At 46.1% G+C, this 18,802-nt stretch overlaps 1 protein-coding gene across 1 annotated transcript in view; it reads right to left on the bottom strand.

The window, feature by feature from the left end:
• Positions 1–1,565: 1,565 nt before the first annotated feature.
• The window catches only part of CTC1 (CST telomere replication complex component 1), a 19,199-nt gene continuing 1,962 nt past the window's right edge, over positions 1,566–18,802 (bottom strand). The window contains exons 2-24 of the mRNA XM_026050336.1: positions 18,690–18,797; positions 16,822–17,110; positions 15,730–15,929; positions 11,875–12,019; positions 11,202–11,504; positions 10,869–10,997; positions 10,305–10,531; positions 8,670–8,844; positions 8,375–8,575; positions 8,000–8,126; positions 7,714–7,828; positions 6,967–7,429; positions 6,510–6,599; positions 6,045–6,203; positions 5,683–5,753; positions 4,544–4,653; positions 4,076–4,241; positions 3,742–3,828; positions 3,502–3,661; positions 2,982–3,046; positions 2,585–2,747; positions 2,312–2,438; positions 1,566–1,898 (exon numbers count right to left, since the gene is read on the bottom strand). Of these exons, the coding sequence (XP_025906121.1) occupies positions 1,738–1,898; positions 2,312–2,438; positions 2,585–2,747; positions 2,982–3,046; positions 3,502–3,661; positions 3,742–3,828; positions 4,076–4,241; positions 4,544–4,653; positions 5,683–5,753; positions 6,045–6,203; positions 6,510–6,599; positions 6,967–7,429; positions 7,714–7,828; positions 8,000–8,126; positions 8,375–8,575; positions 8,670–8,844; positions 10,305–10,531; positions 10,869–10,997; positions 11,202–11,504; positions 11,875–12,019; positions 15,730–15,929; positions 16,822–17,110; positions 18,690–18,797 (3,841 nt within the window). The 3' untranslated portion in view covers positions 1,566–1,737. The remainder of the gene's footprint in view (positions 1,899–2,311; positions 2,439–2,584; positions 2,748–2,981; positions 3,047–3,501; positions 3,662–3,741; positions 3,829–4,075; positions 4,242–4,543; positions 4,654–5,682; positions 5,754–6,044; positions 6,204–6,509; positions 6,600–6,966; positions 7,430–7,713; positions 7,829–7,999; positions 8,127–8,374; positions 8,576–8,669; positions 8,845–10,304; positions 10,532–10,868; positions 10,998–11,201; positions 11,505–11,874; positions 12,020–15,729; positions 15,930–16,821; positions 17,111–18,689; positions 18,798–18,802) is intronic.

Below are 18,802 nucleotides of genomic sequence, written 5' to 3'. Positions count from 1 at the left end.
GAGTACTAAGGTTAAGATGAAGAGTATGGCTTGCATACTGGAGAAGCACTGCACATCCACAGATTGTGCACTGGATTAGCAGTGGACATCCAGGGCCTTCCCTATGGAGAAGGAGTGGGCATGGGACACTGGGAGCCGGAGAAGCAGCAAAGAAGAAGAAAGCGTGCTAGAGAAGGAGCAAATGTCTGCCTTATCTCCATTGTCAGAGGAGCAAGCGTTTGTGGTGCATGTGCTGGAGAAGTGGTGAATGTCTGCATGCTGCGCACTGGAAATGGAATAGATATCAGTGTCTTGTCCATTGGAGATGGAGCTGACATCCAGATCCAGTGTGCTAGAGGAAAAGCTGAACTCAGGGCCCACACACTGTAAGTCCAGCCAATGTCCATAGCCTCTGAGCTGGAGAAGTTGACTTCCACGGATACTGTGCTGGAGGAGGAGCAGACACCCGCAGCATGCACATTGAAAAAGAAGCTAATGTGTGTGATCTATGTGGTGCAGAAATATCGAACGCCCATAGTCTGCACGTAGAAGAAGCAACATCCATGGTCTGCATGCTGAAGGAGCAGACAATGACGGTCTGTATGCTGGAGAAGAGGCATACGGCTGTGGCTAACAGCTGGAGCCTGTGAACTGCAGTAGAAGCGAACATCTGCGGGCAGTGTGCTGTAAAAGGAGCGTATGTTCAGGACCTGTAGGTTCACTGTAGGAAGAGCAATGGTCCACAGCCTGTGGGCCTGTGTGGTGGAGGAGCAAACATCTGCAGACTGTGTGCTTGTGGAGAAGTGGTGGTCTGGGGCCTGTGCAATGGAGGAGGAGCCAACATCCATGACCGGTACGCTGGAGGAACAGACATTGACAACCTGCGTGCTGGAGGAAGGGCTGATGCCTGTGCCCTGTAGAATTAGTGGAGGTCCACAGCAAAGAGAAGGCAGGAGAAGTGGAGGTCTGTGGTGTGTGTGCTGCAGGAGGTGCAGAGGTGCACAGTGTGAGCACTGCAGGATGAGTGGACTTACAAAACATGTGCTGGAGCAGAGGCGAACATCAGTGATCTACACCCTGCAGAAACAGGATAGGATGCTGCTCAGGCACACTTACTTAGTGAGATTTGGTCCCCAGACTGTGATTTATTCACTTCCCCTCTGTTTTTGAGGAAGGAAATGCTTTAATTGAAAAAAAAAAAAAAATCACTGCCTAATTGTTCCAGTTGAGTTAAGCAGAAGTTCCTCCGGAAACTATACAGCTTCCCATGAAGATAGTAAGTGATCTGCAAAATACCTGTCTCATAAACCACAGATACACATTCTGTGTCAGCTCCCCATACAGGTAAGGAAACCTTAAATAATACAATATATGTTTTCATATTAAATCGTATTTCTAATAGCTTTATTTCCACAAAATATGTAAATATCTTGTAAATAAGCAGACACGATATATGCACGCTGTGTGTTGTAGGCCCAAAGCAATGGTTACCATGTGGGAGATACTGAACATATCTCCCCTAAAATGAAGTCCAGGTGACCAGAACGGTCACTCAGGAATTCCGCAATGGTCCAGAATGACCACTCAGGAATTCCACAAGTCACAGCAGCCTCTTGGTTACCTTGGCTCAGTGCTCACAGGCCCCTGCGCTCTTCAATGTGAAGGAGAAAAATAAAAAGCTGCCAGCCTCAGGTTTCTCCACATTATTAACACTCTCCATATTTCTTACTGGCAGAGGAGTTAAGCAGTGCCTCACACTCAGCAGCAGTTAGATGACCTCCTAATTCTCTCACTGTTGAGACAGCATAAGGCTTTTTGTTCTACTTCTTCCACATTCAGGCACAGCAGGCTTGGTCGAGGTGGTACTTGCGACACGAACTCCACTTCACCGCACCGAAAATTCCTCAGCTGTAGTGGAGCTAGAAGTGGAAGGAGAAAAGCTGTAACAACTCTGCACAGGGCTCCTGGTCCCCTCCAGCACTGTGAAAGTTACTGGCGGCAGGAAAGGGAAGGCCTTGCAACAGCTGCATGGCATCTGCTAAACCACAGAGGACAGGATGATTAATGAATGCAATATGAAAGCAGATAAATGCATTTGGCCACCAAATTTCCGCCTTGGAGGAAACAGATTTTTTTTTTTTTTTTTTTTTACATAGTATGAATCACTGAACTGTGCTGTTCAGGTAGCTGATGCACTGGGCCATGTGATTTTTCCACCAGCAGCACCATGACCTTACACACTGTGTTACATGATCTTCAAAAGATCATGACTAGTGAGGGCAATTCCTCCCTTCCTTCCCAAGCTGAGCAGTACACAAGCCACAGTGCTTACCAGGCTGCAGGATCTTGGAGGGCTTCCTGTCTAGGCTGAAATCCAGCAGGATAGGGCGACAGATGAGAGGACTCCTGCACAAGCTCCTTAGGTAGCAGGCGATATGATCCTCGGTTTCCTCTAAACACTGAGGAAGGAGATAGATTGCTGCCAGTGAATTTGTGGAGGGAGACAAAATACCACAGGAATGCCTGTAGCAAAGTAGGGAAAACCCAGCCCAACAGAGAATCTGGGCCAGCACGCTGTAAGTCACTGCCAGAATAAGCTACTCACCCCCGTTCCAGTAGCCTCCCCGTGCTGGATGGACACTCTGCCTCTGCTCTGCACACAGTTCTGCACAGCTTCCCACTCAAGGGAGCCCAGACCCAGCACTGCTGCTACGTGCTGGTTCCTACACAGCACCAGCGCTTCGCCTGTTCCGTCTTCCACCAGCACCCTACAGACAGGACAAGCCAAGTTCAAAGCGGAAGGAGGTCAGAAGGACAAGGCCTTGCTCTTTCATGAGCAAACAGATATCAGTGAAGAGAGAAGGTTTGTTCACGGGAAGATGAACTTCAACATCTACCTTTGTTATTCCGACCACTGCCCATCCTCGGCCTGCCTTTCTTTCCCGCCCTTAAATGGTGTCATCTTCCCACCGCTTCCCACTTCCAGCCTCTACAGCACTTACCGTGCACTGGCTTGTCTCACTCCTATGTGCGATGGGCAGGGTGGATTGTGCCGGGTGCACTTCCCCTGAAGGAAGAGTAAAGCTACAGCTGTGCATGGGGGGCTATGTGAGAGAGAAGGCAAAGGCCTATGCTTCTTTTAAGCCTCCTATGGAAGGAGGCATTGGATTAAGGATTTCCTTCCAAAGAGCATCTTGGGAAGAGTTTGTATGGGGAGAAAAACAGCAACGAAACCCAAGAGCAGTGAACGTAGGGACAGCAGAGCTCTAACACAGCAGGATTCTCCCCCCAAAACCTTCCCCTTCCCTCCAGCTCTGGCTGCAGCCTTGCCTGGTATCAGCTGCACACTACTAATAGTTTGCCATTTTGCTCGCTTTCTATTATGTGAGTCCTTTTCACACTCTGCAAGAAAAGATGGTAGAAATGGGAGAGGAACTGTTTCTTCTGAATGGTAGCAAAGGATGTGTCTGAGGAGACACCTGCACAGCTCCTCCCATACTATCCCTGTGGCAGCTTGAGTACCTCTCTGAAGATGCTGTTGCAAAGTGAGCAAACCCATTGCAGGGACAGAGCCAGGACACAGGACAAGTGGCACAAAATCCGTGCCTGGGACACATTTTGTAGGTGAAGTTGCAAGTCGGACAGAAACACTAAATTAGGCGATGAGGATTCTCCTGCAAGACTAGAAGAGATCAGAAGGTGACAAACTTGCAACAGTGGGACAGTGAAAGGCCTCAGTGAAAGGAGAGACCCTAGACTCACCTTGAAGGAAGAGGTAAGTGAGAAGCTGGCAAAGACATGACGCTTATACAGCTGGAGGAAATGTATGTGCAATAGATATTATTGAATCTGCAATACAAAAAGGGTAAATGTCAAAAAAAATGTAGAAATCAAGTTACCTAGTCTTTTTGGAATGGCTGGGGTGCTATTTTCCTGTAACAATCCATAATGTTGTAGGAAAATCATTTATACTAAAAGCTGAAGACACAGGAAGGTAAGGACAAGGGAGAGAAAAGTGCCAGATCCTTGGGAGAGGAGAGATTATGAGGCAGTGACAGAGGTGAGAGCTAGGGGCTGGGTGGAAAGAGAGGAGTACCTTGAGACTTTGCATTCCAAGTTCTGGAAAAGGATCTTGGCCCCAGGCAGCAAACCCCAAAGATGCTGCAAGTAGGTGGCAGCCATGTAAACATCGAGTACAACAGGGGAGCTGTGGGCAACAGAGACGCTGAGCTTCACGCTGTGATCGCTGGCCAGCAGGCTCCCTAAGGGGACACACAACCACAGCCACCATGAGCTCACACACAGCCAGCAGCCTAGTCCACCCTGACCTGACTCTGCTAGAGCTATCTTCCCTCCCATGACAGTGAGGCCATCACTGCTCCACTACACACAGAGAAAGCAGAGTTTCCCAGACCCGCATCATGACACGGGATGCAGAATCCTGCCATAATTCCACCTAATCTCAGGTATACAAGCACAGTTAGCCAAGTACATTGGCCTCCTGTAAAGTAAAGATGCAAGAATTATTACCTATGTTACCTGACATGGGCTGCTGCCTCCTTACCTTTCTGCTGTAGGAGACTGAGAGATGTAGATGGCTTCTCATTCCTGGGAGAGGCACACAAGTTCCTCTCCACTATTTCACCAGGGAAAGAAACGAGGGAACCTGTGAATCTGAGATCAGAACAGAATCAAGGGGTTTGATCTTGTCTAAAGACAAAGGGAGAAGAGAAAGATCTGGCCCAGATTGCAGCTACAAAGGACAGAGGGGAACAAAGCTGAACCCAACTTCCCCAGGGCTGGCTGGCCATGCCTGGCCCTACAGCAAGCTACAGGCACATTTCTCCAGCCATGACAGGCCAACACAACTGACCTGCCCCTCCACAAGGAAGCCCCGAAACAACAGGTAAGTGCAGCAGGCAAAAAGGCTAAAACAGGTCATGTGCCCATCACAATACTGTAGCTTAGTGGTGCACAGAAGCTGGGGGCAGAAACAGCACAATTTCCCTCAGAAATATGGCATGAATCTGTGACAGGCTCAACGTGATGTTCAGTCCACGTTGCTGCCTGTAGGGAAATCTGCCCTTGAGCACCTGAAATACTGCACTCAGGACAGCTTGCTGCATCATGCCCTGTCCAGGAAGGTCCCTTGATCCCCCCTCCCTTTGCGTCTACAGGCTCAGTGATGAAGAAGAAAAGGGGGCCAACATCACAGCTTTCCTTTCTGCCTAATTCCTATTCATTTTCCATGATGAAATGAAGCAGCCAGACAGAGGAGAACTCATTTTACTTTGAGGCACCAGTGAAGATTTCGCTAGGTAGAGGCAGATCACCCCAGATTAAACATCCTTTGTTAAGAAAAGTTTCTAAACTCGGAACTTGTTTGAGCAAGTTGCATTAAAAAAAAAAAATCAAAACAAAAAATAAAGAGCCTCATTTTGATGGCTGTTCGTGCTTCCATCTTGACCGGATTTTAGCAGAGACCTTGGGCACTTAGTACATGCTATTAATAGCTCAAATATGATCTTGTTGTGTACAGTCCTACCATCTACAATCTCTTTATTTTTCAGAAACTGGAGATCTTCCTGTGTACAGGTAGTCCCAAATGACCCCAACCAAACAATATTCCCAGAATAGAGAATTCAGCTCTGGTTTTATTGTGTCACCTCCCCCACTCTCTAAAGCTGAAGTGATCCAATGTACCTGTTCCTAAGTATTTCTGGAATGGAAGAAATTCTCTGCTCCACGCCTGCCAGCAGTGACCTCGGTACCAGCTAGAAGTGAAGGAGACAGACTCAAAATGATTGCAGTTTATAGCTATGCCCCACCAGTTTGAATGATGACAAATTCTAAATGCTTAGAACTATTTTACACCAAACAACTGCTGCTTCCTCCTCAAATCAATTCCAAGGCAGAAAAACATCAAGCCCCCTAATGGCATCTGACGGAGCTTACAGCAGAATGGTCTCGTCCACACAGCATTCTCTATCTGTAGTTTTCTGAGCTAGTTCTGGAAAGATCTACAAGTCACCCGTGAAAACTCAGAGCAACAGGACACTGCGTACCTGGCGCTCAGTCAGACAGGAGATCCACGTCTCATGGTGCAAGTGCCAGGTATCTGCCACAGGCAGGCATGTGGGGCAGCCCGATCTATTCCGGAATCTTGCTGGCACAGGTGGAAACTGTGCTGGTAGCTGACACAGTTTGTCAAACACTTCCAAGTCCTGGAAGGACAGTGACAGGTTAAGGCAAAGAAGAAAATCACTCAGGCAAAGGAGATGAAAGCTGTAGAGGCGAAGAGGGCCAACTAAGAAACAATGGTTAAAATAGACAAACAGATTTAAATAAAGTAAAATAAAGTTCACACAGTGAACTCACAGCTTCAAGGATATTGACTAAGGACAGAACTGAAGCAGATCCTTGGCAAGGTGAGTGTGAACTCCAAGCCTCAAAAGAGCTCAGTCAGTTCTGTGGCTCCTCATCTCCCAGATGCAAGAATTCTGCTTGAGGCAAGACAACCCTTCCCTTACCGAGCAGTGAGGGACAATGAGGCGATACAGCCCGTCCAAGTGCAGAAGTGGAAACCATTGCAGTGACTTCCCCATGAAAAGCAGTAGGACCTGGAGAGAGAAAAAAAAATAGATGTGAGAAAAAGTGAATAGAGATATTAGCAAAAAGGTAGAGAACAAGCAAACAAAAAAAGCCCCAGAAAAAACAGCACGCCCAGCAGAGGATGTCTTGTGCAAGAAGTGAGGTTAGCACCATCAGGGGAAAGCAGATGCATTTACAGCAAATTGACAGAGAAGAGACAGAACTCCCTTTGGGTGACAGGAAGTTACCTGCGTAAACATACATCGGTACCCACGGCAAAAAACATCCTCCCATTGATTAGAAATCGGGGTCTTTAATTGTCAGACAGGCTCCTTCAGGAGCCAACTCACACCCTTATCTATCCCTCCACGCCCCCAGTCACTCCTGAGGCCTCACTTCTTGCTGTGTCACGTCCTGTTCTCCTTGATTGTTGGTTGCCTCCAGCTCTGGTAGATTCACGGTTTTACTGTGAGGGCTCCAGAAGTGAGCTCTGCCCAACCACAGCACTGTGGCTTGGAAACTGCGCTGCAGCTCCTGCCCTTCTGCACATTCTTCTCCGCGTAGCTGATAATTGCGTAACCCAAGACCTTCCTTCTGGGTAACCAAGAACAGACAAGAGATGCAGCTGGTTTCCCCGCTGCTGCTCTGGTCACTCTGACAGCTCTCATTTCTCTCTATATCCTGCTTGGCATTCTCCAGTTTCAGCACTTTTGCCTCTGGAATTTCCAGCTCAGATGCTGAGCTGCCATCATCCTTTTTCCGCAAAGAGCAGCTGGTTTTGCTCCTAGGACCATCCTGGATTTGTACTTCAGGAGCCTGGAGAACTAGTGCATCCTCAAAGTAGAACTGCACGTAGACCCTGAAACAAGAAGCAGCAGCAGTAACACTCCCTGTTGCTGACATGTAGCCTTGCAATCCAAGCAGCTGTGGCTGCCCAATGGGTATTCAGAAAAAGGCATCTGCCAGCTGCTTTGAACAAAACAGAGAAGATGGATTTATTGCTGATACAGATCTTCTGTCCTGTGAGAAGCAAAGGAGTTGCTTTGGTACTGAAATGCCATGCGGGTAAGCAATTAACTCTAGACCTAAGTAACCTTGGCATAGTGTAATGATTTTACGTAGGCGATGAATAAAGGTACTCACTTGGTTTTTTTCTCCCTTACATGCTCTAGATTTTCCAGCTGTTTCCAGGAGGGGAAATCACTCTTAAGGAATCTCTCCACTACAAGTTGGTAGGATTCCACTTGCAAGAGAGCACCTGCAAGCACAAGAGAGATGAGCTAATAAGAGAGTATACAAAAAGCAAGCTTGGTTTCCTCATTTTTAAGCCACAAGGGCAGGCAGTGGCAATTCAGCATCTCTGCACCAAATCTCCTCTTGCAAAACAGCAAAATCCCAGCGTGCCCAAGTTTAGCTTAGCTGGACATACCTATAAGAGCTGTATTGGCAAAGGGCCTCCCATCCTTATGGGATATCACACAGAGAAGTGTGCTGCTCTTGTCCTGCAGGTAGAGGGAGCTGCTCCTGGAGAAAGTTCTCAGCACGCCCAGTAATATCTGCAACAGAAAGGAAGCTGCAAAGAGCATCAGACAATTCCCAGCTTTGTACGCTACAAATCAATCAGCATAGAACAGGAGCCTGAAATCAGCCTGTGTTCAGTACTCCACAGATAAGAAAAGCAGTGTCAACCCCTAAGAGAAACAGGCATGTACCAGATAGGACATTAGAGAGCACACATGCCAGAAGGGATGGGGACAGCAAGGAGCTCTCAGTGCACAGACAAATAGGGCAACAAGGCACTTACCACTCGGGGCTGAAAACTTTCTGCTGAGAACGTGCAGTAGGACCAGGCCAGCCTGCGATTCAGCTCCTGGGTGCCCATGTGCTGCACCTCTGAGGGGGACAGCAGTTGCGATGGACGAAAGTCGTCCCAGCTCTTCTGTTGTGCCATGCAATACACTTTATACAGAGATGGGGCCTGGCATGGGGGGTCCAGAGTCTGATACTAAGCGTGCGGAGGAAAGGAACAAGAACAAACTGATTTTCTTCCCCTCAAACAAACAGGAAACAGCTTGCAGCCAGCAGAGCAGCTGTCCCACCTGCTGCAGCGGACACTGGTGCCTTTTTGCTAGCATTTCGTTGTAAATATCTCTCGCTTCTTCTCTGCCTGACACCATTCCTTGTAGTAGGGGGACAATGAACTTCTCAGCAGCTCCACGGTCTTGGTGCACAGAGCTACGCAACAATCGCCGGCGTCCAAAGAAACAGGAAAACCTGGAAACAAAAAATTAAAAGTTAGAGGCATTAGTAGTCCTCACTTTTTGTTTTTCTTTTCTTTTTTCCCCTCACTCTGTCATAATTCAGGGGTTCTTTCAATTTGTTACAAGCAAATACGGGAACAGATCTAAGGAGAATGTAAAAAGAACATAATTAAAAAAAATAAACAAAAAAATAAAGAAGTGATTTAAGCGCAATGTCCATTTATGTCAGGCAACCAGACAAGCAATAGCAAGATATACAGAAATGGAGAGACTGGCAAAATCCCAAAACACAGGTGTACAAAAGAACCCACCCAAAGATAATCTCTCTCAAATCTCCCCCTCAATCACACAAACAAACCTCCCCGCATTTTGGCTTCGCTTGGTCCGATTACTCCTGTTAGGTGAGCTCAGCTTTCTTGCACAGGATGAAAATCACAAGGCAAAATAAAATGCACACAATTTGCTCTCATTCATAATTTCCTTCTACTGGGTTCCTTTCAGAAGTCTAGCTTACTCTTTTTGCATGCCTGGAAGTGGCAACATTGCCAGTCAAAAGCTTACTTAGAGAAGACAAAGTCAAATAATAAGACATAGTAACTAATTCCCCAGAACAATTTTGAAGCAATAGAAAGACTTAGCAATCACACAGAAATTAAGTGAAAAAGCACTCACTCCAGAGGCAGAACTGAAGCTGTTTCATTACAGAATGTACTAAAAACATCATGATGGCAGGAGAACAGAGGAAGATAGTGCATTCTTTAAAACGCTATTAACTGCCTGAGATTAAATGTTTACCTGCTTGTTTTACAGCTCTGAGGCAGTGGTTACAGTGATCAACCAGAACACTCAAATATTTTCACTAACAGAACCTAGAAGCAAACCCAGAAACTGATTTAGAGCTGTAGCTCAAACAAACTACAGTGCAGCTGTCAGGGAGGGCAAGCTCTTCAGATGCTCCCAATACCAAATAAATGGGCAACATCTCAAGTCAGCTCACAGCTGGCTCCTCACAAAAGCCAGTACCTACAGGTCTCTGTTCTGGCTGTCATCTGATCATTTCCAGCTCCAGCCACAGTGGCCACCTTGATTTGCCAGGCAAACCAGGTTGGAAGGTGCATGTTCACATCCCTACAGGGCTAAGATATTTTAAGACAAAGCTCTCAGGCAGAAATAGGTGCGCACATGCTCTGGGACACTGCAGCTGCCAGAGAATAACAGGCCTACTACACACGCACTTGAAAAAACACACAGGATTTCCTGGCAAGAGCAATTGCAAGGTACAAGTGACTGGACTTCCAGAGAAAGGGAAATCCAGATGCATGTTAAGCTTATGCTAGCAAACTAGGAGCAATTGCTGCTGTCATTGGTAGGGTTCAAGCATAGTATAACTTTCTGAACACCTGGTCCAGAGGTGCCCAGATAGGCGACAAAATAAGTTTCCTTGTAGCCTGACTTCAGAAGGACTGTCCTCACCTCTCCACAAATGTCTCCAGGAGGCTCACCAGCCAGAGGTAGAGCGGCATGCCAAGATTATAGTGGAAGAGCATCTGCAAGTAGATATTTCCTGAAGAGAGAGTTGGCTGGTAGAAGGTGCTGAGCCTTGAAAAACTCTTCAGCACAACAGCGCTGTTCAGGCAAGCACCAAGTACAATGGAATGGAAGGACACCAGGGGTTTCTGTAGGAGGTGGACATCGACGAGCTAAGAAACAAAGAAACACAACTTAAGAGAGAGAAGATGGCTGTCCATTCTCCAAAACTATCACCCCACACCAAAGGCCTTGGCTCCCCGCTGGATTTATGATAAGTCCAACAGGCCTTGAAAGATGACACTGGAAAGATTCCTTAGGGAGGAATGTTGTAAATATCACTTCAACTTCCTACGGCCAAGCCCATTTAGATCTCAGATTTTGTGCTAGGCATTTGCTGACCAAGATGTAGCATTCCTGATAAGTATATTCCAAATACTCAGGAGCCATCCCCAGGGCCTGGATCTTATTCTCTGAAAGCCTGATTTCTTATCAAGACTCAAACTTTACCTTCACGCATGCTCCTGGTCGGAGTCCATGTGCAGAGTTCAACAACTGCTGGTAAGCAAGGCACAAGCAGACTTTGTTATCTAATTCAAAGAGACCAGCTTGGGCGTTGAGTATTTTGGTGACAGTCCCCTAAACAGAAATTGAACAGTTAAGCTACTAATAATGTTATCAAAGAGCAAAGTTAAGTGAGCGTACAGAGTCCTAGAGTATAAGAGACTCAATGGCCTGGGTCACAGAGAAGACTATCTGTGAGGCAAAGAAGATCTTGCAGGTCAGGAGATCTTGAAGTCCCAATTGTGCAAGTGGATAAAGGCTAACGTTGCAAATTCTTACCACATATGAGATGATCTTGGACTCTTTGCAAGATCCTGGCCTTTCCTCTTCAAATCCTAGCTCTGAGGAGTCACTGAACTGCATAGAGTCCTCAAGGGAAGCAGATTGTGGGGCCTCTCCTTGCCAAGCACTGTCCAGGGGCTGCTCCTTCACCTGCTCGGCACAGTAGGGCAGGAGGCACGAAGAGACACCAGTGACAAACACTCTTTGCCCAGATTTCTTCAGACTGGACACGCTCAGGCCTGTTATTATGTACCTGTGGTCCAGCTGAAGGACATGGTGCCATGCCAGTTGGTTGGGTTTCTGGAGCAGAGAAACCAAAAACAACGTGAGAATCTCCTGTATTCAAGAGTTTTTTTCCCTTGGGTGATAACCCACCCCAAAATCTTTTCTGTCATGACAACTGCATCATGCTCTACCAATAGTGGGAATCTGCAAACTCTTCAGGGGTGCTGTGACTGCGGGAGGGAGGAGGTCTGTATTTCTGCATGGTATAGCACTAGACTTATGCACAAGGACTGTTGTAAGCTATATGGATTTAAAAAGATAGTGTCAATAGTAGAGCAATGAACAAAGCAAAATGAGAAGTCAAGGGCAAGCCTTTATGAGCAAATTAATCAGAATCTACACAGATACAGCTGGTAAATTCGTGGGCAAAGTTCCAAGAACTCACCTGCACCAGCACAGGGACCCCAACAGCTGAAACGAAGCACTTCAGAAAGAGAAAGAAGAAGGTCTTGCGGCGAATACAAAGGAGGGGGCTGAGTTTGGCCAGCTCACCTGCCACACTCAGCTTTGATCTCTTCTTACATGGAATCCTAGGAGGAAATGGAGGAAGCAACAAAACCAGCGATGAAAGAACTCGATATTGCAGATCCATACAGTGCAACACTGTGGAAGCTCTAAGTCAAGTAACAAAGGTGGCCTGAGAGCAACAACAGTCTTAGCATACGGTTAAAGACCAGCAAAACTTAAAGCAGAAGCAGGGTAGGGGAGAGGTAGGGTTTGGAAAGGAGAGGGAAGGAAAACATTTTTTCTGTCATTTCTCTTTGTCACATTTTCATTTCTACTCCTACTGGATTTAAATATAGCATTGCACTTATTCTATACATAAAGATATTCTTGTTTCTCAGACAAAAACTATGTAACATTATGACTTTTCCAAGGAGATAACAAAACCTCAATACACACAAGTACCAGGAAGAGCATTAAAGATATTATCAGTCAAGTCATTAAATTATCATCTCAATCAACCAGATACATATCTTAATAACACATCCGTAAATCTGTAATCTGTAAATGGCTGCAATCACTGCATTTAAATTGGATATTTTAAGTGGATACTTTCCATTGTACAATTCAATTTTCAATTATGTAAAAACCTCACAATCTCTTCTCTGATAAATGTTTAATTTCCACTAGTTTGTTTTTATACTCAATACAGCCAGTAACACCCAAGGAAGCTGGGCACATCACACATACAAAAAGAGCAACCAAGCACAGCAACAGAACCTAAACCTGGCAACTTTGATTCTGATTACTGTGCGGTAACTGTGGCGCTTCAAACTGTTGAAGCTGTTACACAGTTCCTTGTGGACGGACATACACTCACGTGCAATGCTACATGATTCTGAATAAACATGCACTGAGGTTGCCGTAATAGCCTGTTTTGGATTGTGTTTGTCTTGACGTTGTTGCCACACAATTTACAAATTCCTAGCCTCAGCATCCTGTCTCTGGGAAGACTGTGATATCAGCTCCAGGGGTTTATCTCCATACAACTGACGAAGTCTTGGCCTTGGTATCCTGTCTCTGGGAGGACTAGGATATCAACTCGAGGTGTGTTATCTCTGCACAATTTACGACTTCCTGGGAAGACCAGCTCCAGACCCTAACAATGCTCAGCAGTGCCCACCAGGCAGTTTAGTGGGGAGGAAGAGGAGCACCAAAGCCAAAACTTCCAGAAAGTGGGTGGACTCTTCATGAACTGCGACAATAAAAGGACTACGTATTCTTCCCTGGAGAGGAGCTGCTGTTTCTTCTCAACTCTCTTCCAAGAGATCATCACCTGCACTGAGTCAGAGTCAAGGAGACGTAGCTGGACTGGTGGTGGTGGTAACTAACCTTGCTGCATCTCTCCCTCTTGCTTGTTTATATATTTTTTTCCCCCCTTTCTCTTCTTCTCTCTCTCCTATTGCCATTACGAGAATAGAGCTCACCAGGTTGTATGGCATTTGACCCCATTTGTCTTTTGTATCTCGCGCTTGGGATCGCATCGAAATCTCCCCCCGACGGTGGATAGAGACAGTTGTGATCAACAGTCAGTTGTTTCCTCCTACATTTATATGAGGGCATAGAGGGCAGGAATGCTTTACTGTCTTTCCTGGAACTGACGGCAAGCAGAGCACAGTAATATCCTAACCTGCCCTCACACTCTTCTGTCATGCCTGGAAGCTACTGTTTAACCACGGCGAGGGGCTCTCTATCACGCCTCTCAAGTGCTGCCCTGCTTTCAGCATAGGCTAAAGCTGTTGGCAGCCTGTCACGGTGTGGCTAAAGGTTTGGTTGTAGCTGCCAGGTGATCACAGGTAGAGATAAAAAAGATAAAACAGCTTGTGTCTGTGATTAGAGTTTGCTCGGCTAATAGGATAGAAACCACAATATATCTAGGATGGTCAGAGTACTTTGGCCCCAAAAGTGGGGCAGAGAAAAGGTGCCAGGAAACATGCTCTATTACCTAATTTCTCTCCAGGTGTCAAATGTGGCTAGGTGGAAAGATACAGCCTTAGAACTTGTGCTTCAGTGATAAAAACCTTAACATAAGATAAAATATCAGATAAAAATACCACCGTTTTCAAAACTATACCATTACTGTTCTGCATTTAGGATAACTCCTAAACAAATAGGTAAACATGAAGACTGTCAATACTGCTAACCGAGAAATCTAAACTTAAGTCACTCCCCTGAAATGTGCTTCAATCTACAGCATGGATTTTGAGATACTGCAATACAGAGCAGAATCAAGGTCAAGTGCAGCCTGAAGCTTTGAAGCAGAGCCCCAATCATGCAAACTTGTCCATAGGAAAACATTTCCACTTAAAGTCTATTTTTGCCTGACAGATCTACAAAATTCCCTTCTTAAGAATCTGTCATTAAGCTTCTAAGCACTGACCAGCGAGTTTTACAGTGACCAGGATTTCGTCCCAAGTTGACAGAAGGTCTGTAAGCTTTGTTTTTCAGAGCAGGGGTTATAAGGTACAAAATTCTTTTCTAACTGCAGCATCCAGAGAGCTGAAGCAACTACTCAATGCAAAGGCTCTTTAACAACTATCTGTTTTACACATCCTGAAAAAGATTCCTCCCACTACACAGGGAAGGGTTTATATGCAACCTCAGGGCTACCATTTTAGGAAAGCATTTCCAGGAGGCTTGCTGCAACGTAGGTACTGTTACTGAGGAGAAGAGACTGCACAGAGAGGTGCTGCAACCAAAACTCAGTGCCACTGCATCATGTCTGCTTAGCAATCTGGCTGTGCAGCTGGGGCACATACAACCCTTCAGCAGAACATATGGCCCCTAAGCAGCAATAAGTTGTATTTTCACTATTGTAAACAAACAAACAAACAACAAAAAAAAAACAGGGTCTAGATAGTGACGCATTTATTATGTAAAAAAAAAAAAGTAAAAAAAGATTTCACTAAACTCTGGTGTACAGACACACCGCTACAACAGAGCAGTTAAAACTAACGTGGACGAGCAGAGGAGCTTTAGTTTAACAAGAGCCTAGCAGCAAACACTGTTAGAAAATAATTACCCTGTTCAGAGAATTCTGTTGAGCGAAACCAAATACTTTTGCTTCAAGTAAGTTTCTCAAAAGCAGATAAACTCAATTAAAACAAAAGAAGCTAAAGCAGTCTGATGACCTTTTATTAGGTGTTACCAACCTACATTTAAGACTTCTTTGCCTGAGAAGATAGTATTTTATCTAGCATAACCTGGAATTATGAACTTGATTATGATTTGCTGTTCCATTGACTACACTTTGACATACTCTAAGTATTACCTTCATTAAAGACAAGTTACTGTATCAGGGTCTTTACGGTAGCAATCTAATTTGAATTTGGCAGTAGCATACTATTAAATAATGCTAAATATAAAAATCTAGGATTACTTCTCAATAATACTTTGAGTTTGCTGTAGGTTTAAAAAATTAAAATAGTGAATTTCAGTTCAAATGTTTTCATCCTTTCTGTATTACCAAAATATACTAGGAAAGATTCTATAAATTATTTTATTATGTTATGACCCACAATAAAAACTTCCAAGAAACTCCTGAAAAATGCAGCTGATTACTGAAAAGTGGCTTTACTGGCTTAAGTTATCTCCACCACTCACTCCTTCACTTCCACCTGTGCCAGAAGCATCATTTGGCTCTTCCTAAGCCAAGGGCTCCTCATGATGCTGGCAAGTAAAGCTGCAGAACGACAGCAGCAGAACTGTGACGCAGTTCAGTGAACAAGACACTCACCGGGAGGCAAGCAGGGGCTCAGCTGCTGCTGGGTAGATGACAGGAATGGGGTCCAGCACTTTCTTTGGGAGGAGATTTACCGGTACCGGATCCCCCAGGATTTCCAAATACCCCACTGCGTGCCGGTCAGCTGGTGGGATGTAAGCCCAACTTGGGAAGAGGAACAGAGATTCCAGCCACTCAAGCTCAAAATGTAGGATCTAAGACAAAAAATGAAGGGTACCATAATCTGAGATGAGCTCTAGTACATTTTCTCGCTGCTACCTACAGCGTTAATCTAGTACTACCTACAAAGTTAATCTGCCATGCACATACAAAGCTAATCTTCCGTGCACATCATGAGCTTTTGTTCCATTGCTGGGATTTATCACTGAATGAGAACACTGTTTTCTGCCCACTCCCCAACTTCGAAAAAAATTCTGTGCTTCCAGATATAAAACTAAAATAGATTTGCTGAGTTTTAGGGCTAGCATTTCCTGGGTTCCAGTCTCCCTCTCCCAGCAAGCTGACTGAAATCACTGCAAGGCTTACTTATTTCCAGACTATTTTTCTCATCTTCTCACATGCTTTCTTTGCTCTGTTTTCAGTTTGATGCTCATTCCTGTGTTACTGACACACTTGCACCTAATCTTCATCTCTTTGGTAAACACAATCTCATCATCCTTCCCTCATCTTTCTGTGATCCATGGTCTCTTACTAGATTTCAAGAGGGCTTTCAATCTAAAGCAACTATCACCTCAAGCTATTTATTTCCTGAAAATATCTCATGTTTGTGTTACTCAATGTCCACAGTTATTTCTCATCTACTGATTGAAATTCAATAGAGAATACTGCTGTCTTCTCCGGGACTTCCAGGCTACCTCACACTGCTGAGAATTTAACAGAACTGGACATTAGGCTTCTCTGTCTCCTTTTCCCCAAGCAAGTGCATTTGGTATTTGCAGTTCTAGCAAAGACAAATTTGGCATGGTCTGTCCTTTCCCTCGAAGGTGAACTTGCTATTTTCTCACCTGCATCACAAATGTGTTCTCTCCCTACCTAGAATTCCCAGAAGAGGAAATAAACACATAATCCATCGGACTGAAGACGTACCTCACAGGGGATTATCCCAGTATTGTCTTTAACATACAGGCAACCATCTACCAGCTTCTCTTTGTCCTCTTGCCTTCCATCTGTTAAGTAGCCAACCAAGATCAGATAAGCCCGTGGCAAGGGGCCCTGGACGGATAAAGCACCTTGCCCTTGATGAGCCCATTCCTTAAACTCTCTAGTGCTCCAGGTCAGGTGGCTGCAGCACGGTGTGCTCTGTTGATGGTGTAGGTCAGAGATAGATATGAAACTGCAAGAAAAAAAGCAAAGAACATAGGATGATGCAGGAAAAACCCAGTTGCCAGAGTTTGAAGATCACAGTGATGGCTGCAGTGGCCCAGAGGCTACATGACAAGAAGTGACCCACTCGCTCGCGTTTGTTAAGGATCTCTCACAGCTCTGTCAGCGTTATCTGTTCTGCCTGAACATCATCTCTGAAGAGAGACTCTTCTGCACTAAAGTCACCTGGCTAGGCACACAGAATACTTGAGGAAAACAAAGTAATTGAGGGTTGACAAACAAAGCATGTTTTCATACATGCGTGAAGGTTGATGGGAGTGAGAACTCCCATCAGTTCCATGCCCATCAGACCGTGCATTTTTAACATGAATATGGGAGAACATGAGAAAACTCCAGCTCAGGACAGTCTACCTGTCAGCAAGGAATGCTGGTAATCGGACTCTTTTCATCACTAAGTGCTACGCAGGGCCATCAAGCTAGCAACCTTAGGCTGTGTCTGCGTTTCCAAGATCACATCCATGCTAGCCTCTTGAAAATTTAAACTTGCTCTCTTTTTTTTTTTTTTTTTCCCTCTCCTTTTCACAGGGTGAGGAGGAAGCAAGGGGGTGTTTTTAGAAGGGGTTTTTTAACTCTAAATATCACCTACAGATCAGGCTGTTTCCAGTTCAAGCACAGCAGAAGCTCAAACCAAGCAAAGCACTGAACTGGGGAGCTGACAGCATCCTCACCGGACCCTTGGCCTTCTCTGTATGACTGGTAACATTCAGCATCACTGGTTCCATCTTAGCTGCCTATGCCAGAGAACTAACAGAATTCCACGCTAACCATCGCCACCGACAGAGCTAATACCAACTGGCCTCCAGCAAGTGAGTTCAGTACTTGCTCTCAGTGAGGTTTTGAGATTGTGAAACCCTCTGCTCATAACACTGCCTTGCTCAATGGTGGGAGATAAGCTTAAGCAAGATGAATCTGAGGGGCTTGGCTTCACCAGGCAGTTACCAGAGGTTCAAAGCCACAATCCTGCCTAGATAAAGGATAGGCCTGACTCAGCTACACCTACAAATATTACTTGCACAACTAACTCATCACAAGAGACGAGCACATGTGGATACTCATGTTGCATATTGGGCAGGAACGCCGCCAGGAAAAGGAGCAGCTGAAAAGGAGAGCGGAAAACCGCTCTATCCAAAGGGATATTAGAGACAGGGCGCCACCGGGAATGATGCCCGCAGGCAGGGGCCAGTGCTGCTCCGGTTCCCAGCACACGTGCCGCCTGTTTCTCGGGACACACCACAACTGAACTGAATCCTGGTGATTGCCTCAGAGGGCGACCGGTCGCTCTGCCCGTGCTACGGAGCTTGGCGGCACGCAGACCATCCCGACAAGCCAACCGCCTGCCCGCCTCATACAACCATCAACGTCCTTTAACTCTTCTCCGTGAACTGCCCTGAGCAATCATTAAAATGGAATAAAGACACCCCACGCCCTTTCTGACGTTATGAAACGCAGCCCGCACAAAACCGAAACGCGCCAGCGGGCCGGCTCGGAGCGACGCCCCCCCCCCGCGCCGAGCCCGTGGGGTCACGTGGGCACGGCGCTCACCGCCCGCGCCGCGCATGCGCACGCGTCACCTGTAGGCGAGCGGCAGGCAGCCGCCGCCCGCGGCGCGCACGCAGCGCAGCACGGCGGCCTCGGCCTCGGCCTCGGCGGCGTCACGGGGCTCCCTTCGCCTCCGCCGCCTGCC

Source organism: Nothoprocta perdicaria, unplaced genomic scaffold, assembly GCF_003342845.1.
Source record: "Nothoprocta perdicaria isolate Ctin4 unplaced genomic scaffold, notPer1 scaffold_68, whole genome shotgun sequence".
Lineage (NCBI taxonomy): Eukaryota > Metazoa > Chordata > Aves > Tinamiformes > Tinamidae > Nothoprocta > Nothoprocta perdicaria.
Note: the sequence above shows the minus strand (reverse complement) of the source record. Positions and strands in the feature narration are given on the sequence as shown.